The following is a 16,695-nucleotide window of genomic DNA, read 5'->3' on the forward strand; positions in this document are numbered from 1 at the left end:
AGTTATTTAGTCTCAACTAAAAGTGGTGCAGAGACTCTCCCTTAATAACTCAGTTTAAAAAGTGCTCGCAATCCAATTTTCTCCTGAGTCTGAAGTCCATGCAGTTAAAACCACCACTGAAAAAACCCACAAAGACACACCCTATATTAACAGTAACTCAGGGCACTATATAACAGAATGAATCAGAGTATAAGACAGAGATAAGAAAGATAAAGCATTTTGCAGTCTTTCGATATGCATTTGTGGGTGTCTGTTTTGCCTCAAGCATCTCACATTCTGTCACAGGGAATAGGGAAGGACAAAGCTCTACATATAATAAGAATATATAATTACAAAAATAATAAAGCATTGTTATGTGTGAGGCGAGATTAATGGGAGGTGAAGAAATCTAAGTCTAGCCAAACGGAGGATAGTGGCGAACTTTTGAGCAGGGAAGTGCTGAAAAGATGGGAATGATATCTTTCATGTTTTTATTTCTTCAGCTACGTGTCTAAGACTTTCTTTGGTGATCTGCCTACTCTTTATACTTGAATGTCTGAAATAGTTCATAAATAATTTTTAAAATAATAAAAGAGAGGGTTCAATGAAGAAAGGCTTGAGGGGTGAACCTTCTTCAAGACAAGTTAAAAGAAAGGAGAAATCTGAGATACAGTCAAGTCCAGAAGTTTGTTAAAATCCAGGAGACTCTTCCCTCACATCTATTACCCTACTGCTCAGATGACAATCAGTTATAGTAAAACCAATTACGTGTGTAAACACTGGCCCATTAGATGGCCTTCACTGAAAATAAATATAAGCAAGACTGTGATTAAATAAGGAAAACCTGAGATAAAAATTACATACAATTAGACAATGTAAATGCTCATACAGTATATCACTTAGAGGAAATGAAGGTAACAGTGATACACTGCTATTGTAAATGAGAGGTCCGATACACCTGAGCTCTGTCAACAATACTACTACATCTATTATTCACACACACAAAAAAAGAAAATCAGGATCCATACCATTTCCCTTGGGTTGTTATATTTGCTCAGTCTTCACAGTACTCAGATTGTCAAGGGCTAATGAACTTAGACAATTTAAATACACTTTATAAGCAAAATAAAATTGACTCACCAGGCTAATTTTTCAGGCTTCTTGCCTTGTTGGAAACCCAGTCCTTTCAAAGCGATGGGTCCTGTCTACTCCACGAGAGTATCTATAACTCTGGAGTAAGAGCTAGCTATTGGTTGTGGCTTTTATCATAAATACCGGAGCACAAGAAGTATTTTTTGTATGTTAGTTTTTTCTTTAGATCTAAATTTTTAAATGTTAGCTGTTGCAGCATTGGGAATAACATCAATTAGCTCATCTTGTCAGCTACTAATAGCCATAAAATAAAACTGAAGTGCATTAGCCATATCTATGAAGGAGAACTTTATGTTCTCTCTTTATACCTTTAAAAAGAAGAAAAATAAAACCACCTAAACTGTCTTTATGCATGTGTGTGTGGTTTTGGGGTTTTGGGCGGGGGAGACTTAGGGTTTTTTTTGTTGTTATTGTTTTGGGTTTTTTGTTTTGGTGGGGGTTTTTGGTTTTGGTTTGGTTTTTTTGCCTGTACTCTCCAGTTGATGTTTTATTCCATTTGTCAAACTCTCCCTCAATGGGAAAAAACTCTCTCTCCGTAACTGTTCAAATACCCCGTTGAAAAAAGAAAAATGTTTTAAATTTCATTTTAAATAATATTTGAAAACATTTCTAAGCTTGACATTTTCTAGAGAAACTATAATATTAGCTGATGAATTTTCCTAAGAAATTTCCTTAAATTTTAATTGGTGTATTTTGGCATCATGGAGAACTAAAAAGTCACAAGGAATTTAGAGATCATTTTGTGTGAGGGACAAGGATCTCATTACTTAGGACCAACAGGAAAAGATCTCTTGCTTTTGATGCACAAGTATCTTCCTTAAAAATCATTCATTCAATAAATATTTATTAAGCAACATAGCTTTCTTAGTTGCTGCCTCTCTTCAGTGCAAAAATATGTTATTCCACACTTTGTTTCCTTTGGACTGTTTATTTCAAACTGCATTTGTATATTCCATATAGTTTTACATTTTTTAAACATCACAGGCAATTTTGTTAGATTTGCTTATTTACAAAAAAATGCTATTATAAATATTACTTACAAAGGGTTAACACTGGTCTAAAAACAACTGTCTAAACAAACTATATATAAATATAACAATATTTTAGAGAGGAGATTTCTTTTTATTTATTTATTTATTTTTAAATTTCTTTTCAGTGTAACAGTATTCATTGTTTTTTGCACCACACCCAGTGCTCCATGCAATAGAGAGGACCTTTCTTAAATCTAGGGTCTATATTCAGGATGAACTCCTGATTTTCAAGGTTTTTGGAAATATTTGAGTTCTAGCAGGTCTAAAATTTTTGCAAAAAAAACACACAAGAAAACACAGAAAACCTTACACACTATACACTAAAACTGGACATCAGACTTTCAAAAATAATTAAATCAAACGGAAGCAATTAAGACCATTAAAATTATTCTGAACTACGATTATAATATCATTTAAAATTTTGATTAGATTATGTTGACAGAAATTTGCACCCATTGTAGATTAATCAATATTTGAAATAGTTTTTAAACTATTCAAAACTATCACTATAGCACACAGGGGCATACCAAATGGATAGAAATACAAGATTTGTGATTGACAGTGAGTAGTTAAAAAGTTAATAGATTGAGTTTTCCTTAATAACTAGAGGTATTAATTCCTTTTTTTGAAGTTACAAAAGTTAACAGCATTTCTTATAAAGACTGAATATAAGACTCATAAAACAAGCTATCAAAATGGAAAAATAAATACTCACTGGCTGTTTTCCGAGGGGATTCAATATTCATTACATATTGTCCGTATTCTCTCTATTCTTGAACACTGACTACCACATGCTTAACTCCAGGAACAATTGCCCATTTGATCATTGTCTTCTATACCTGAAATCTTAAAAAATAATTGAGTTGATTGATAGCTCTGTGTTATCAAGTATGATGCAACTAGGATGAACTAATTAATAAGCCATCATTCCCCAATATGGGACCCACCTAAGAAGAAAGAGTAAGGTGCAATTAATGTGCCTGTGTAGCTGGTGTGCCTGTGTGACTCAGTCAGTTGAGTGTCCAACTCCTGAATTTTGGCTCAAGTCATCTTGGGGTCATGAGATCGAGACCCATGTTGGGTTCAGCACAAAGTCTACTTGAGAGTCTCTCTTTCACTCTCTCCCTTTGCCCCTCCCCCCAACTCTCACACGCTCTTTCAAATAAACTTTTTTAAAACAAACAAACAAGAAAACGAATCTTGCCTCTGGAGCTATTATGACTTTCCTCCTGGGCCTCCACATGGTATAATTCTCAAGCTGTAGGTCATATTACATTCTTCAACATTTTAGCAACATTCCTCATTTACCCTTCCTTCTGACTTTGGGGTCATCTTCTTCTGATAAAATTCTGGAGCAAGTGACTTTACCATTGCTTTCTTTCCGATGAAGCATGGCCATCTTCCCTCCCACTGTTGGCATCCTCTCTAGGGATGCATAGCTCTCCGCTCATTAGGCTTTGACATTTTCAGACTTTCCTCCCTTACTCTAAACCTTTTCTTCACTTCCAGAAAAATATGCCTATCCTGAGTTCACTTCCTCAGGGCCCTAACTCTGAAAGCTGGTGAATTTGATGTACTAATAGCTGTTAATATATTCACCAAGGTCTCCCGTCTTTCAAAAGGGCACTAAGAAATTTAGTTAAAGGGAACTTGATTAAGCAGGGGACTTCCACCATCCTCATACTTAACTTCTGAGGAAGCCTCTCCTTTACATAGGTAGGAACGTTCTTGTCACTCAGCAAAATCTAAGTGGCAACAGACTGTAGTTTAAAAATAATTGTCAATTTGAAAGCTAACAGTCAGCATCCAACATAAGTATCCAGCAAGATCTCACAACAGTAGCATGGGAAGTTCTTGGTGAAAGATGGTATATGAAAGGGGGTTGGGTGAGGTAGGTGTTGGGGTTTAAGAGTACCCTCAATTTGATGAGTATTGAGTCATTTATGGAATTGTTGAATCACTATATTGTACACCTGAAACTAGCAGAACACTGTATGTGAACTATACTAGAATTAAATTTTTTTTTAAATGGTATAGTAACACAAGTTTTTAAAAATGACTCTTACACAGTGAGTTATCAAAAACTAATTCAAAAGTAATTTTCTTTTAGGATAGATGTATCATTAACACTAATTGAGTAGTTAGAGATCTATCTAATTTAATATATCTCCATCTTCCAATGATACTGCTCAGACATGTAGGAGACCATCTATTCTAATGATGCCATTTACAATTGAGGAAATCAAGGCCCCAAGAGAAGTGACACAACCAACTTCATAATCGTGGTCAGACCCTCCCTGCTGTCTTTCATGCTAGGAACCACTTATTTGTCCCAGCTCAGGGGACAGTCCAGTAAAGAGCCCATTAGAGCTCCGTCAGAAATAAAGAAAAGCAAGTAAATCAAATCCCAGAGTCGGAAAGGGATAGAAAGATATCCCAGGAATGCTTATCCTGGGCCTCACAACAGACTAATTAAATTTGAGGGAGTACTGTACTCTGCTTGGATGACTTATGTGTACCAAACTCTGAGAACCACTAGTTTAGGAAATGTTTTAAAGAGAATTCTCTGAAACATTTAGGAAGAAATATTTTGTGTGTGAAAAATGACCCGAAATGTTCAAATTATGTGGCTAATCTGTATTTATTCATTCAACATATGCCAGGCATTATGCTAGATGCTAATGAACAATCTCTCAGCCCTCTTGAAGCCATACCAGAGGGTGTGTGTGTATGTGTGTGTGTGTGTGGTTTAACCCTTTCCAAAGACTTTTCATAAATTTACCATTTTTAACAATTTTTAACAATTCTAATTTGAATCAACTAGAACAGTATCATCATTTTAGATTCTAAAATATGCTAGCAATGAGGTGCTCCTCGGTGGCTCAGTCATTAAGTGTCTGCCTTTGGCTCAGGTCATGATCTCAAGGTGCTGGGATGGGGCCACCCATTGGGCATCCTGCTCAGCAGGAAGCCTTCTTCTCCCTCTCCCACTCCCCCTGCTTGTGTTCCGTCCCTCACTGTGTGTCACTCTGTCAAATAAATAAAATCTTTAAAAAATAAAAATAAAAACAAATTTTAAAAAAACTAAAAAATAAATAAAATATACTAGCAATGAAAACATTATAGAAAACAAGAGAAACGGGAAGTGATTTGTTCCCAACGAGCAGTAAAACACGATGCCTGCCAAAAAATGACTCTCAGGCCTCTAGGCTATAAAAACCTATGTGAATGAAATGTGAATGAATGTGAATGAAATGTTTCAATAGCAATGAACTTTGATGATAATGTCAGCAAACACGTGATATTATACTGGAAATGACTATAAAATTAGGCTTTTTTTCCAGACTGGCTACATGTTTGACATACTGCTAGTTATCCCTAATTACCATTCTCTTTTTCATGTTCCTAGTAAGTAAACCTCAAAATTTTTGCTGGGCACATGCCTACCAATGATAAAGGCTACCTTACCCATCTACCCATGTAGCAAGGTGTGACCTTACGACTAATTTCTGGTCGTAAGGCACAAAAGCAGAAAAGAGGAGTGCAACTTCTGGGTTGTGTCCTTAAGAGCAAGGGGTATGCCTTTTTTTCCCCCTTTCCCTTCCTTTTCGTCTGAATGCAGATCAGCGAGTGACCATCCCAGACACAGAGGTTAGGGTGATACTCTGTGTCCAGCAAAGCAGCTAGTTGAAACAAACTCTGCACCACTAAATCCCTAATAATGAAGAGCTATAGCACCCTAGACTTCTATCACAGCTGAATTATGTCATTAGTAATATTCTATCTGATGATGATATGGAGACAGTACCTCAATTTGGCCCTGGAGCACCATAACCACAGAGTTGATAAAATTTCACAAGTTCATTTGCATCTACAATTTATTTTGATAGCCTACAGAGGAGTAAGTAATTTCTGATATTTGTGTAATAACTGGAATGTTCCACTTTCAGAATGCCTAATTAATTAAAGAGTTGTGAGACCTAATTTCCAAATACCAAAAACATACGCTGTTGTGAAACCCAGAGGATCTCTACTTTGTCAAAGGACACTTGTTATGCAGGAATTACTCAGGAAGACAGAGCAGGACACACTTGGTTTAATATGCCAGGAGTGTATGGGTAAATCCAGGATTGTCACTCTGCCCAACACCCGGGGGTGCTTTTGCATCTCAGGTTATAAAAATGGTGACTTTTAACAGCTGTGTTTCAAGTCATCTTCATGGTCACACATTCTCTCCCTGGGTATATTTCACAGTGAAGGATAGTCCCTGTAAAGACTCCTCAACTTCTGGTGGGTTTTCAACCACAAGAATTTGGAAACCTTTGTCAGTTGATCAAGTAATACAAAGCATACAAGAAGTGCTTTGTATTTTCTCACTATTTAGCCAAAAGAACGTGGTGGTTTCTTTGAAATTCATCTATTAATACCAAATAGCTTTACGGTCACCCACCGTAAGACTCAACTTAAATTTCACTATGGTGTGAGGTCAATTAAAACACTTTTGGGGACGCCTGGGTGGCTCAGTTGGTTGGGCAGCTGCCTTCGGCTCAGGTCATGATCCCAGCGTCCTGGGATCGAGTCCCACATTGGGCTCCTTGCTCAGCAGGGAGCCTGCTTCTCCCTCTGCCTCTGCCTGCCATTCTGTCTGCCTGTGCAGACAGTGACTGGCAGTCATTGTGGCAGTAGGTTCAGTGACAGAACTGATTACCATTACCAATCACTCATGTCTACCCCCCTCTCTCTCTGATAAATAAAATAAAATTTAAAAAATAAAAAAATAAAAAAACAAAACAAAACAAAACAAAAACACTTTTGGCCCACTGATTGACTAAGTCCATTCTCCGATTTGGCTAAGTCCAGTCCAGTCCATTCTGTAATTTTCATTCATATTTATTATTTGATTGACACAGTAACTAACAAACCAGACAGGAGGTTTAAAAATAGAGTGTAGTCAGTAATATTATATTTAATAATTTATTAAATTAATTTAAATGTATGAAAAAATCATTATAAAAATGTACCAAATGTCCAAAGAAATTTTCAAAAACCCTTTCATATTAGTATTTGGTCTATCAGTGCTTTGTATAAAATCATCAAATACAGAAGTTTTAAAAAAGGGAAGTCTTACATATTCTCTTACATAATTATAAACATAAGGGAGGTTCTTCTTTTTAACTCAATTCAATATCCAATATATATATAGATCGAATATATACAGATGTCATCTCAACAAATTAAAACTAATGAAGTGTTATTTAGGTAACATCTTAGAACAAAAGTATTATTATTACTACTCAAAATAGAAACAAGCAACGGGGGGCGCCTGGCTTATCCACTGAGTGTCCGCCTTCAGCTCAGATCATGATCCCAGGGTCCTGGGATCAAGCCAGCGCTGGGCTCCCTGCTCAGTGGAGAGACTGCTTCTTCCTCTCCCTCTGCCCCTCCCTCCCACTCCATGCTCTCTCTCGCTTTCATTCTATTTCAAATAAGTAACTAAAATCTTTCTTAAAAAAGACACAACTGTCTGATCCATATCAGTGATTTTTTTCTAATCCACAGTATACTAGATTCCATTCTAAGACTACTTAAAAATGACAAATGTGTTTTTATTGGTAGAATATTGGGGAGTTTTATTCATTCTGCAAATGTTTATTGAGAATGTACTACTACAAAATATTTTTCTGGGCAATGGGGATTTATACAACAATAAATGAGTCATAGTCTTCCTCTCAATAGCTTCAAACTGCTTACCCTGGTTCTGCTCTCTAAAGAGATAAATGAAGTACATAAAATTCTTCTCCTAAATAAGACTTAATTATTTTGCCACCTCACTATGCCCCTTCTTCTTTTTTTTCTTTTTTTAAGTCTACTTCTTAAAAGGCAAAAGTTACTCTCGGATTATTTTTAATGTGTTAAAGGTTTACAAAAAAGCACCATTGCACCATCTGTTGTTGCAAAATGTCACTGCAACTTCCTAAACAGGTCTTCAACACCTGCATCCATGATCTGGAGCCAAATGGCATACGATTTCTCGCTTAGGATGTATAATGGGCATATGGATGTTCAATGTAAAATTCTTCAATCTCTTTGTGTACTTGAAATATTTATAGTTTAAAAAAACAGCATGGCTAGGACATAACAGGTGTTATATAAATGAGCACACAATGAAGCTTGAAGGGTAAGCAGGGGCTAAACTTACTTGAGGTCTCATGGGTTATACTAAGTTTCAGTGATTTTCTTCTCTGCAAGTACCATCAACATTGATTTAAGCCTGTCAATTTCCAAGAATTCTAAATAACAGAATCCAAATTTGTAAGTTTATTACAATCTGCATTGCTATTTTCTTTTTATGAATGTTCTCCAGCATTTCAGCAGATAGCAGACACAAGTAAATGTTTACTCAAAGTAGTTTATTGGGTGCCTTTACAAGATTACTTCAAAAAGGAGTAGAAAACAAATTTTTAATTGAAAACAGTAATAACATCTTTATAAATATTACTTAAATATCAAAATGATTTAAAGAGAAAATGAAATGAAAATAATTTTATGCAATCTAAAATGTGGTGATACACAAATGTATTTAATATACCTTTGCCACATAGATGTCCTTTCTCTATTACATATGGAATTTGTGTATTGAAGACTAAAAGTTTGCAATAATAAAAGACTGTATTCACATTTGGTAACTTTTTATTTAATCATAGCAGTTTTCCAACATAAATTTTCTTAAAATGTGTACTAAGAACTCAATAAAATAGAGACTCTCTACATTAAATGGCCAGATCTAATAAATGGCAATATTAAATCTAAATTTTGTTTTAGGGGTAAAAGTCATGATCGTTATGATAGTTGAACCAGCTATTAAGGAAATCTGGTTTGAGAAATGGTTATTTTGGCTGTGTTATACATTGGTGGCTACTGGCCATGGAATCACTCATGTCACTAATAATAGATATAGGTTCTGAGGTTGGAGTGATGATAGTGGATGTTAGGATTTAATTTGCAGGCACTTAAGTTGCAATGGAAGAGGTCATTATGAATTTGTTGTTTTTGTCAAGCGGGAGTGATGGTGTGACTTACTGGATTTCCTACCAGCAGAGGCAGCACTGGTTTGGAGGAGTAAGTAATCACTTACTTTGAATCACATGTCCACAGAAATTATAGTGCTTATAGATTCAGGTGATGGGGCACTGAAGAGTTCGGTGAAGTTCTGTCTGTTGTATTAGTACATACAGTAGGAAGGGACTGTAGAAATGGTGGCGCACAGAGATGGTATTGGACTGTAGGACAGACTGTTGCAGGGCTCTCTATCAGGAAATTTCAGTAGAAGCTGTGGTACTGGCATGTTTTATGAATGTAATGCTATTATTGTGGCTAAGGACTTATTTGAAAGGGTGGGGAAGGGGCTAACCGTATCGTGAAAGTAGATGACTTAAAATTCATGGCTGCACTTTCCATTAACAGGTAATATCAATTATAGAGATTATACATTCAGCTAAAATCAAGTCATTATGGTGTGACTGCAAAGTCTGTTGAGTTGCTAGCATGTGTTTTATGATATTTATACTTTGTGGCAGTGGAGCTGAAGATGATATTTTAGTTTAGTCAGAAAACAGACTAGATTCAGTCAACTGAAGCAGAAGTAGCTATGGCAAATAATGTAAATTCAATTGAGGAGCAGAGAGTAGTGTCTAGAGATCCTGTTAAACTGATGGTGACTATAGGTTTATTTGAAATGGGAGCAAGTCAGATCTGACTAAGTTTTTAGATGATTTATGTAGTTGTACCTTCAGCAGTGGTGGGAGGGATTGCCAATATAGATTAGAAAGAGCTGAACTGGTACTGCAATCTAACAGAATATTCAGCAAGAGCGAGAGCAGTGACAGATTCAGTTACTAAGACCCTGGTAGAAATGACTGTGGGTGCAACAGAAATGGTAACAGCAAGTGTGGTAATGCAATCAGCTGAAAGACGATGCTTGGAACTCCGAGGGTAGGTTCAGACGAATAAAAGGTGCTCATAGTTGTGTTGGTGGTGTAAGATGAAGTGGTGACTGCTGTGGTGGTTAAAGCTTCAGTAAGAGCAATACTGGTGGCCACTGGGGTTCTAGCCTCAGTGGCAGTACTGGCAGTCATTGTGGCAGTAGGTTCAGTGACAGTAGTGGCTCTTGCGGTGGTGTGTTCAGCGGAAGCAGCAATACTGGCTGTGGTGGTTGCAGCCTCCATGGTAGTACTACTCATCATCGTAGTAGCAGTTCAGTTGGAAGTGGTGGCAATTCCAGTGGCTGTAGGTTCAGGAGACTAGTATAAATTGTAATGGTGACTGTAGTGGTTGTAGGTTCATTGGAACCTGTTGTAATTGCACCAGTGGTCATGTTGGCAGGTGCCACAGTAGTTGTTTAATATGAAATGGTGGCTGCTATGGTTGTTCTAGGTTCAGGAGAAGTAGCAGTGGTGGCTGTGGTGGCTGCAGCTTCAGTGGTAGTACTGGCAGTTGCTGTGTTAGTTAAGATGAAGTGGTAGTTCTGGTGGTTATAGGTCTCATAGAAGCACTAGTGGTGGCCATGGTTATTGTAGGTTCAGGAGAGATTGTTCTGGTGGCCATGGTGGTTGTAGCCTCAATGGTAGCACTAGCAGTAGTTCTGGTTGTCTGTTCATATGCTGTGGTGGTAGCTGCTATGGGAGTTCCAAGTTCAGGAGAGACAATGTTTGTGTCTGTGGTGGTTGCTGGTTCATCAGAAGTCATAATGATGGCTGTGGTGGTTACAGGTTCAGTAGAAGTTTAAGTGGTGGCCATGATGGTTATAGCCTCAGCAGCAGTAGTGCTGGCAGCAGTTGTGGTAGGAAGTTCAGATGATGTAATGACTGAAGTGGTGGCTGTAGATTTGGTAGAGGTAGTATTGGTGGCTATGGAAGTTGTAGGGTCATTAGAAGCTGTAGTGGTGGCGTGGCAGTTGTATGTTCAGTAGAAGATAGAGTGGTACATGTAGTGGTGTTTGGTTCAAAGAGGTTATACTGGTGTCTGCAGTGGTTGTAGCCTCAGTGGTGGTGCTGGCAGTTACTGCAGAAATAATCTATTCAGATGCTATGGTGGCTACTGCTATGGTGGTAAGCTTGGTAGAACCCATAGTGGCAGCTATGGTGGATGTAGGTTCATTACAGGTTGTACTGGTGGCCATGGTGATTTCAGGCTCAGTAGAAGTTATAGTGGCCCTGGTGGTTGTGGTCTCTGTAGTAGACAAAGTTGTGGCTACAGTGGTTGTAGGTTTATTAGAGGTTGTAGTGGTGGCTCTGGTGATTGTAAGTTCGGCAGAAGTTATAGTAGAGGCCATGGTGGTAGTAGGTTCACAGGAAGTTGTAGTGGTGACTGTGGTATTGTACATTCAGCAGTCAGGTGGTTGTAGATACAGTAGAAGTTGTGGTGGTCATGGTGCTTGTAGTTTCAGTAGAAGGGGTAGTAGTGTCTGTGGCAGTTGTAGCCTCAGTGGCAGGGCTGGCAGGTAGTACAGTGGTCAGTTCAGATGCCGAGGTGGCTGCCGGGGTAGCTGTAGGTTCCATAGAGACAACAGTGGTGGCCGTAGTGGTGGTAGGTTTGGTAGCAGTTGTAGTCATGGCTGTGGTGGTTATAGGTTCAGTAGAGGTTGTAGTGGTGGTTGTGGTGGCTGTAGATACAGTAGAAGTTGTGGTGCTCATGGTGCTTGTAGTTTCAGTAGAAGGGGTAGTAGTGTCTGTGGCAGTTGTAGCCTTAGTGGCAGTACTGGCAGGTAGTGCAGTGGTCAGTTCAGATGCCGACATGGCTGCCGGGGTAGCTGTAGGTTCCGTAGAGACAACAGTGGTGGCCGTAGTGGTGGTAGGTTTGGTAGCAGTTGTAGTCATGGCTGTGGTGGTTATAGGTTCAGTAGAGGTTGTAGTGGTGGTTGTGGTGGCTGTAGATACAGTAGAAGTTGTGGTGGTCATGGTGCTTGTAGTTTCAGTAGAAGGGGTAGTAGTGTCTGTGGCAGTTGTAGCCTCAGTGGCAGGGCTGGCAGGTAGTGCAGTGGTCAGTTCAGATGCCGAGGTGGCTGCCGGGGTAGCTGTAGGTTCCATAGAGACAACAGTGGTGGCCGTAGTGGTGGTAGGTTTGGTAGCAGTTGTAGTCATGGCTGTGGTGGTTATAGGTTCAGTAGAGGTTGTAGTGGTGGTTGTGGTGGCTGTAGATACAGTAGAAGTTGTGGTGGTCATGGTGCTTGTAGTTTCAGTAGAAGGGGTAGTAGTGTCTGTGGCAGTTGTAGCCTCAGTGGCAGTACTGGCAGGTAGTGCAGTGGTCAGTTCAGATGCCGACGTGGCTGCCGGGGTAGCTGTAGGTTCCGTAGAGACAGCAGTGGTGGCCGTAGTGGTGGCAGGTTTGGTAGCAGTTGTAGTCATGGCTGTGGTGGTTATAGGTTCAGTAGAGGTTGTAGTGGTGGTTGTGGTGGCTGTAGATACAGTAGAAGTTGTGGTGGTCATGGTGCTTGTAGTTTCAGTAGAAGGGGTAGTAGTGTCTGTGGCAGTTGTAGCCTCAGTGGCAGTGCTGGCAGGTATCGCAGTGGTCAGTTCAGATGCCGACGTGGCTGCCGGGGTAGCTGTAGGTTCCGTAGAGACAACAGTGGAGGCTGTAGTGGTGGCAGGTTTGGTAGCAGTTGTAGTCATGGCTGTGGTGGTTATAGGTTCAGTAGAGGTTGTAGTGGTGGTTGTAGGTACAGTAGAAGTTGTGGTCGTCTTGGTGCTTGTAGTTTCAGTAGAAGGGGTAGTAGTGTCTGTGGCAGTTGTAGCCTCAGTGGCAGTGCTGGCAGGTAGTGCAGTGGTCAGTTCAAATGCCGAGGTGGCTGCCAGGGTTTTAGCTGTAGGTTCCATAGAGACAACAGTGGTGGCTGTAGTGGTGGTAGGTTTGGTAGCAGTTGTAGTCATGGCTGTGGTGGTTATAGGTTCAGTAGAGGTTGTAGTAGTGGTTGTGGTGGCTGTAGATACAGTAGAAGTTGTGGTGGTCATGGTGTTTGTAATTTCAGTAGAAGGGGTAGTAGTGTCTGTGGCAGTTGTAGCCTCAGTGGCAGTGCTGGCAGGTAGTGCAGTGGTCAGTTCAGATGCCGACGTGGCTGCCGGGGTAGCTGTAGGTTCCGTAGAGACAGCAGTGGTGGCCGTAGTGGTGGCAGGTTTGGTAGCAGTTGTAGTCATGGCTGTGGTGGTTATAGGTTCAGTAGAGGTTGTAGTGGTGGTTGTGGTAGTTGTAGGTACAGTAGAAGTTGTGGTGGTCATGGTGCTTGTAGTTTCAGTAGAAGGGGTAGTAGTGTCTGTGGCAGTTGTAGCCTCAGTGGCAGTGCTGGCAGGTAATGCAGTGGTCAGTTCAGATGCCGACGTGGCTGCCGGCGTAGCCGTAGGTTCCGTAGAGACAACAGTGGTGGCCGTAGTGGTGGCAGGTTTGGTAGCAGTTGTAGTAATGGCTGTGGTGGTTATAGGTTCAGTAGAGGTTGTAGTGGTGGTTGTGGTAATTGTTGGTACAGTAGAAGTTGTGGTGGTCATGGTGCTTGTAGTTTCAGTAGAAGGGGTAGTAGTGTCTGTGGCAGTTGTAGCCTCAGTGGCAGTGCTGGCAGGTAGTGCAGTGGTCAGTTCAGATGCCGAGGTGGCTGCCAGGGTAGCTGTAGGTTCCATAGAGACAACAGTGGTGGCCGTAGTGGTGGTAGGTTTGGTAGCAGTTGTAGTCATGTCTGTGGTGGTTGTAGGTTGAGTAGAGCTCACAGTGGTATCTTTGGTGCTTGTAGCCTCATTGGTAGCACTGGAAGTTATTGTGGTAGTCAGTTCAGATGAAGTGGTGGCTGTAGTGGTTGTTGTCAGTTCAGTTGAGGTGGTATTGGAGGCTGTGGAGGTTGTATGTTCAGCAGAGTTTGGAGTGGTGACCATGGTGACTATGGTTTTGATAGAGGTGATAGTGGTGGCCCTGGGTGTTGCAAGTTTGGAAGACACTGTAGTGGTATCTGTGGTGGTTGCAGACTCAGGGGTCGTGCCAGCAATTGTTGTGAAAGTTGGTACTGATGATGTGATGGCAGCTGTGGTAGATATAGGTTCAGTCGTGGTGGCTGTGGTGGTTGTAGGTTTAGTAGAAGTTGTGCTGGCTGCGGTAGTTGTAGTTTCAGTAAAAGTTTTAGAGGTAGCCTTGGAGATTGTAGGTTCTGCAGAAGTTAAGGTGGTGGCCATGGTAGTTGTAGGATTGGTAGATGTTGTAATGGCAGCTGCAGTTGTACTAACCTCAGTGTTAGTGCTGGAAGTTTTTGTGTTAGTGAGTTCAGATGATATGGTGGCTGCTGTGGTAGCTGTTGACTTAATAGAGAAAGTACTGGTGGCTATGATGGTTGTGGGTTCTGTAGAGGCAACAATGGTGCCCATGGTAGTTGTAGCTTCAATGGCTGTGCTGGCAATCTTTGCGGTAGGGAGTTCAAGTGAATTGGTGACTGTAGCTGTGGTTGTAGGTTCAGTAGAAGCAGTACTAGAGGCTCTTGTGGTTTTCCCCTTAGTGGAATTGCTGGGAGTCACTGTGGTATTTGGTTTCATTGAAGTGTTTGCTCCTACCATTGTTTTATGTTCAGTAGAAGTGGTAGAAGTTGTCGTGATAGCACTAGTTGGTTCTATTGAAGTGCTAGCAGTGGTCATAGTGATGGTAGTTGAATCAGATGTTGTGGTTGAATCCATTACAGTAATAGGTACTATAGTTTCAGAACTAGTAGATGAGCTTGTCCCATCATTTTGAGGGAGCTGAATAATGGATGCATTATTATTTTTCCTATTATACACTAGACATTCTATGAGTACTCCAATGGTTGTTGTTAGTGCACAGGCTAAGAGACAAGCCAGGAAGATTCTCCAAAGAGACCAGTCACTGAAGAAATTCCATGTTACCTGGAAAGGACTTACATAAGATTACTACAAATGAAACCAAATGTTTCAAGCAAAATTAATGCCTTCAATAATTCTTTTTATATATATATAACTTCATTTAAAGAATATATAAACATAAGAAACTATCTTAATACTATCAGTAAGAAATAGTGACTTAAATTTCAGTTTTTATTTAGGATAGACTTTGCCCTTATACTGTATTTAATATAGGAACGAAGAAACAAACCTTTCCTGCTTTCTTTTCATATGGCTGCATTTCAAACTAAGAAAAATATTAAATGTCTTCTTGGAAATTCCTTATTCTTTCCACTGTCAAAAAAACTATCTATACATATGTGGATGCCTGCTGTAGACTGATTTCAGGGACTCCAAAGATCTGATTAAATTTTCTTCCACTTTGGGTCTTTCATAAATTTGTCTGCATTGTAGGCTTCTACTTTAACAGCATTAATTAAAGCCTTATCAAATTTTCTGGCTAACTTTTCATACCAGTTAGTATTTAGCAGCATGAAATTCAGGGCTAAAAATATTTACAAAATCCATTTTCTGCTACCACCAGCTATTTTCACTTGATAAGATGTTTCTGTGATCCTAGTCTTTCATCTATAAAAATTTATATAATAAAATAAGAAAGAATAAGGAATTAGTATCAGTAAATTTACTTTTGTAAATTCTGAAGTATCATGCATACATGATTTATTATTGTAGAGAAAATACTGCACTGTATTAAACATGTAAGTCTTGAGATCAGAGAGCCTTGAATTTAGATCCCACACCTCTAATATCCTGAGCAAGCTTCTTAATTTGTCTAATTATCAGCTTGACTTATATCAAAATTGATGATAATAATATCTACTTCAATGTGTTGTTGAGAAAATTTGAATAAGAATATCCTCTATAATAAAAAAATCCTCAAAATATCTTTTGCAGAAGGCAGTACACTGTAGTAATTACAAGCATAGGTACTGGACTTTAACAGATTCAGGTTTAAATTTTAACTCTACCTTTCACTGGATAGATGGTGGCATTTGGAAATTAGCATTATGCAAAGCCTTGATGCTCTCACATGGATAACATCATCTATTTCATAGGGTTGATCTAAATGGTAAATAATGAAACTGTATGGGTAACATTTTCCTAGCACTTACTAATTATTCAAAGAAGCATTTGGTTTCTCTAGTTAGCTCATTATTATCCCTATTCTCTTGACTGAAAAAAGATCACTAAAGGAAACACAGAGTAGAAGTCTTTACAACACGCAGAGTAGCTCTTAAATGTCCCAATATATGAGACTCTGTTTCAGACATAAACCCCAGTTTGGGTGTTATAAGTGATGCTCACAGGCAATCAGGAGCAGTGCAAAGGCTCTGAGTACCAAGACTGAGGGAATTCAGGGCACCAAATAAGAGAGCGCAAAGATAAATGGTATCTCTTGCCTCATGTTCTATAGGCCTCAGAAAGAAGTCAAAGGTGAAGGAGAGGAAGACATATACTCATTTCTTAGATTGAAAAAGCAATTACCATTATTTTTTGTTTAAACCTTTAAAAAGGGGAATAGAATTAATAGAAACTAATCTAAAACAGACTTCAGACCTGTGTTCCAGCAGTTATTATTACCACTAACTAGG

At 39.4% G+C, this 16,695-nt stretch overlaps 1 protein-coding gene across 1 annotated transcript; it reads right to left on the reverse strand.

The window, feature by feature from the left end:
• Window positions 1–11,551: 11,551 nt before the first annotated feature.
• Window positions 11,552–14,934, reverse strand: MUC22 (mucin 22). Its single transcript, XM_059138969.1, has one exon. The coding sequence runs from the start codon at window positions 14,858–14,860 to the stop codon at window positions 11,552–11,554; it is 3,309 nt and encodes a 1,102-aa protein (XP_058994952.1). The 5' UTR covers window positions 14,861–14,934.
• Window positions 14,935–16,695: the final 1,761 nt, after the last annotated feature.

This window comes from Mustela lutreola, chromosome 11, assembly GCF_030435805.1.
Source record: "Mustela lutreola isolate mMusLut2 chromosome 11, mMusLut2.pri, whole genome shotgun sequence".
Taxonomy (NCBI): domain Eukaryota; kingdom Metazoa; phylum Chordata; class Mammalia; order Carnivora; family Mustelidae; genus Mustela; species Mustela lutreola.

Coding starts and splice junctions, on each gene's coding strand:
- MUC22 (XM_059138969.1), bottom strand. CDS start 14,860: ATGGATTCAACCACAACATCTGATTCAACTACCATCACTATGACCACT.